Raw genomic sequence first — 4,871 nt, forward strand, 5'->3', positions numbered from 1 at the left:
CCCCCCCCCGGCGTGCCCGACGGCGGCAGGAGCTTCCGGCTGGAGCGCTTCCTGCGGGTCCACCAGCGGCAGCACACCGGCGAGCGGCCCTTCACCTGCGCCGAGTGCGGGAAGAACTTCGGCAAGAAGGCCCACCTGATGGCGCACTCCCGGGTCCACTCGGGCGAGCGGCCCTTTGCCTGCGAGGAGTGTGGGCGTCGCTTCTCGCAGGGCAGCCACCTGGCGACGCACCGGCGCGACCACGCGCCCGAGCGGCCCTTCGTCTGCCCCGACTGCGGCAAGGCTTTCCGCCACAAGCCCTACCTGGCCGCCCACCGGCGCATCCACACCGGCGAGAAGCCCTACGTCTGCCCCGACTGCGGCAAAGCCTTCAGCCAGAAGTCCAACCTCGTGTCCCACCGGCGCATCCACACGGGCGAGCGGCCCTACGCCTGCCCCGACTGCGACCGCAGCTTCAGCCAGAAGTCCAACCTCATCACCCACCGCAAGAGCCACATCCGGGACGGCGCCTTCTGCTGCGCCATCTGTGGCCAGACCTTCGACAACGAGGAGCGGCTCCTGGCCCACCAGAAGAAGCACGACGTCTGAGGGCCGGGTGGGCCATGGCAGCCTCCCTCTCCACAGGGGGTGGCAGGGTGCTGCCTAGGGGATGTGGGCATCCCAGAAGGATGGCGGAGGCCAGCAAGAGCTGGGCCCCCAGAACAGGGAAGGTCAGCCCAGCCACCGGGGAGCCCCCTTCAGAGCCCACTTCAGAGTGCGGGAGCCAGCCTCTCACGGGTGTTTGCCAAGGCTCTGTCCTGACTGTCCTGTGCCCTGGAAAAGTAGCAATAGCAGCTCCATCTACCCTTAGAGCCCCCGGCTAGAGGAGCCACCAGTGGGAAGGAAGACCCTCCATCCTCTGGTGTTAACGCCTTAATGTCCCCATCTTTCCCTCTGAGTTACTTCAGATCTTGGAAGTAGGTGTGGTCCAGTCCCTGTAATGGGCTGGGGGAGGAAAAGCAGACCAGCTGGGCACACCTTGGAGAGCTTGCTGGCCTCATTAGACAGCACCGGGCCTTCTCCAGCATCGAGAGGTGAAGGCCAGCTGCTCATTCTCTCCATCCCCTGCGTAGGCACCCAGACCCGGGAAGAAGACCTGGGGGACCTGTTCCCCTCTTCCTTCTCAAAGACTACCTGTCCCGGGCACTTCCTCCGTGGTCTGTCCACTTGCTCTCCTGGCTTAGAGTCCCCCCCTGGCTGTGAGAGCCCAGGCTTTTGAACATCCCAGGCCCTCCTCACTCCTGCTGACGTGGAAAAGATGCATCATGGATGACGGAGGGCAGCCGAAGGGAGTCGGCAGGTGCGTGTCCTTTCTGCATTTCTAGCGCTCGGATGCCCAGCTTCTGCTTGAGCACTTAGGTGACAGGGAGCCCCCCTCCTGAGGCCGTGGTTCTGTTTTAAGATGCTTCTAATTGTTAGAAATTCTCCCTTAAAATGAACGAATTCTGCTTTCCTGTAATTTCTACCTGTTGGGCCTTGTTCTGTTCTCTGGAACTAAACGGAGCAACCACTTATCCTCCTTTTCAAACTAGAGAATAAAGATTTGGTTTTAGAACTGGTGGCTGGGGAGTGTTCCTTTTTCTCATGGGTCTGTGGGTGAGTTTCTGGCAACAGCAGGCCAACTTTCTGGGCTGACTTTCTGGGCTCCTCTCTTCCAGGAAGATAGTCTGGTTTGGTGGGCCCTGGCTCCAGAGACTGCACTGGGGGATTGCTGCAGACTTGGAGCCAAGATCTTGGTTCCTGGCCACTCACGCTCCTATTGTGGACCCAAGGCCACATGTCTACCCACTGTCTAAGCTTTCGTGTCACTCCAGTGAGCACTGAGAGGCCCTTTTTGAGGGGCAGTGAATGTTACAGACTAGTTAGACCTGAACCGTCCCTCCAGCAACCCCGCGGGTGGGTTTATAGCATGAAGAATGAGCCGCTGGGAGGGGAGGCAACCCGAGGAGCACAGATGTCCCTGTTTCTCACATCCCACACACAGCCAGCAGTTCAGCCTTCCTTGGGGACAGGCCAGACATTTTAGGTGCCAGTTACCAGGAGGCTGGAGATGAAGGGCTGGTTTGCAGTGCCTCCGTGGCTGGCTGCTCAGGTCCCCAGGTCTGCCTGCTGGGAGTCAGTGCAGAGCTGAGTGCCTGTAGTCAGGTGTGTGCAGGCTCTCGCCCTGCCTGTCTTAGGGATTTCTGCATAGACCTTGGTACCTAGCAGTGTCTGGCACGTAAGAATAACCAGCGTGTTGATGGCACCTTGCAAAGAAGTTTATCTGAATGTCTCGTGTAACCCTTGTGCAGTAGGTACCTTGTTCTCCTTTTATAGATGGAAACGTTTCCCCATGGTCCTGTAAGGGGCAGTGGCCAGAGGTAGATTCAAACCCAGAGCTGTCTGACTCCTGTTGTCTGTGCTCTTCAGGAGTCGGTTGGAAGGATGGGGTGTGTGCTGCCTTTGATGAAGTGTTAAAGGCTTGCTGTGCGCTTGTCTTGGAAGCTGGGGGCTACAAAGATGAGACCCAGTGGCTACTGTGGGGCGAACGCGTATGGGTAAACATGCTAGGGAGGGGCGGGTGGCGTTGGGTGGGGCTGGAAGTGTGTAGGATGGAGGTGAATTGCCTTGAGGCTTCTTAATGGTTTATGGGGTTACAGAACCACTTGAAAAGCAGTGTAGCTTGGAGTCGGGGTGGGGGCAGAGCACAGCCTCGAGGAAGCCCCACTCATGTCTGCAGATGACTAGGAAGGTCGACCACTAGGGATGGTGGGGGGGACCAGCCACAGGTCCTCTGGCATCTAGCTAGTACTGGGAGGCTGGGGACGAGAATAAGGGGGAGAGGTAATCTGACCAGAGGTTCCTGACATTTTGAAAAATCTTTTTTTGTTGTTTGCTTTTGTTTTCCTCTATTGGTGGTAGTGTACTTGCACACGCAAGTGAGAGAGAGGGAAGGTCTGGCCGCACCGAGAGCCCCATCCTCATGTCCTCCAATGCATCAGACCCTGAGTGTGCTCAGCATGGATTCGAGCCATGGTGGCCACATGGGGTCCAGCCTCTCCGAGCAGCATCACCACGGCCATGGAGCTAGGCAAAGTCATTTTACAAGGAATACCCCTGGAATGGGGAAGGCAGCACCGAGTGCCCAGGGGCATGCTGCGGCCGCTGTGGGCAGGGGTGTGAGGGATCCAGGGGTGGGGAGGTCACACAGCTTGAGCAGCTGCTGAAGCTGGGGGCAAGTGCACTTGTCCCTGGTTCCTGCCTGAGTGTTTTGGCGGGGGTAGTGGTTCCCAAGGCCCTGCTAGGCCTGTCTCAGCCTGACAGCCCACCAGCAGGGGAGGATTGCCCAGGTCCAGAGGGTCAGCCCTGCGGACACAACCTGCAGTTCTTTTCTTTTTCACCAGAGGGCATGTGCAGTCACGGAGTGGGGCAGGGAAGTGAAAAAGCACTCTCTTGTTAGGAATGGTCACACTGCAGTTCCTCCTCTGTCTCTCCTTTGGGATTTTGGGCACATGTGCGTGACATATTTCTCAAGCCGCTGAGTCCATGACTTGAACCATATAGTCAGCCATGTGGGATCCAGCTGCCTTAACCACCATGCCACGGGCCAGCCCCACTCTAATTTCTAATCTGCAGTATTAAATTATCTTTAATAAATTAAATATTGCAAACCTATGTAGATTTAAAAAATATAACAGCCCTCCATCACCCCCCTAGTCTTTATCTTTACACTGTGTGAGGTGTTTGAATGGTATTTTCCCATCACTTTTTTTTCTATGCATTTGCAAACATGTGTATGCAGCCTCCCCCTTTTTCTTTTCTTTTTGCTTAATGAAAATAGAATCCCGAATAAGCTTCACTATTTTTGTCGTTGTTTTGTTTTTGTTTTTAATTTGCCAGAGAACATCTGCCCCTTTCAGAGAAAGAAACAGGAATGGGAAGAAATCCCCCAATGGGGTGTGGTTATGCTACAATTCTTTCTCCTCCATTTCTCCACCCTGTAGGGATGTTGGGCACACATGCACACATGCCCCATGTTTTTCAAGCCCGGGGGTTGGGACTTGAATGGTGCTGTTTGTCATGTGGGAATCCAGCTCACTAACCACTAGGCAATACAGTCGGCCCTGTGATTCTTTCCAGCCCTGAAATACCCTGGGTCATGGGATGTCAATGGAGGAAGTCTTCCACTCTGTAGAGGAGGAAACAGGCCCAGAGAGTGGAAGCAAATTTCTCAGGGTCACACCTGTAGCCAGTGGCAGATCTGAAACTAGAATATGGATCGTTGCAATGGGAATGGAACCCACAAACCTTTGTGGAGCTTCTAGGCATTTTAGAAAGTAAAAGAGTTGAATGGGATTCTAAAGAGTTGATGGCTAATGAGGTGAGGCCTCTGTTTAGGGTGTGCAGGGCTTTATACTTTACAGACGCTTCTGCAGACAGTGTAACCGAACAGAACTTTAAATATTTGGTATGGCTTGTAGGTAACTAGAAAATTATTAACTGTCTTATAGATGAATAAGCCAAAGTCCAGAGACAGCGTGTTTTTGTAAAAACTGCATATTCAGTTGGGGGAACTGGCTCGAATCCAGTCCCTGTCGCCAGTCCCTGTCTCTGTGCTATTGAGGCTGACCACCAGCTGGGCCTATGGCATGTGCTCAGTCAGCTGTTGCCCAAGTAAGTAAAATAAGGGCAACCTGGTTCACAGGGGCAGGTTAGGGGCCCAGCTTTTGTGGTATCAACCTGCTATTCCAATGGCAGTTCCCTTTTTTCTTTTTTTTTGGGGGGGAGGGGTTTTTGCTATAGGGCATGTGCACTCGCCAGAAAGACAGACAGAAAGCGAGAAATCACTCCCT

The 4,871-nt window shown here is 54.5% G+C and overlaps 1 protein-coding gene across 1 annotated transcript in view; it reads left to right on the top strand.

Moving 5' to 3' along the window:
• REPIN1 (replication initiator 1) overlaps positions 1 to 1,284 on the top strand; it is a 4,401-nt gene extending 3,117 nt beyond the window's left edge. The window contains 1 exon segment of the mRNA XM_027766663.1: positions 1 to 1,284. This exon segment is cut by the window's left edge and continues 448 nt beyond it. Coding sequence (XP_027622464.1) covers positions 1 to 588 — 588 coding nt within the window. The 3' untranslated portion in view covers positions 589 to 1,284.
• The last annotated feature ends 3,587 nt before the right edge of the window (positions 1,285 to 4,871 follow it).

Source organism: Tupaia chinensis, unplaced genomic scaffold (assembly GCF_000334495.1).
Source record: "Tupaia chinensis unplaced genomic scaffold, TupChi_1.0 Scaffold143622_1, whole genome shotgun sequence".
NCBI lineage: Eukaryota > Metazoa > Chordata > Mammalia > Scandentia > Tupaiidae > Tupaia > Tupaia belangeri.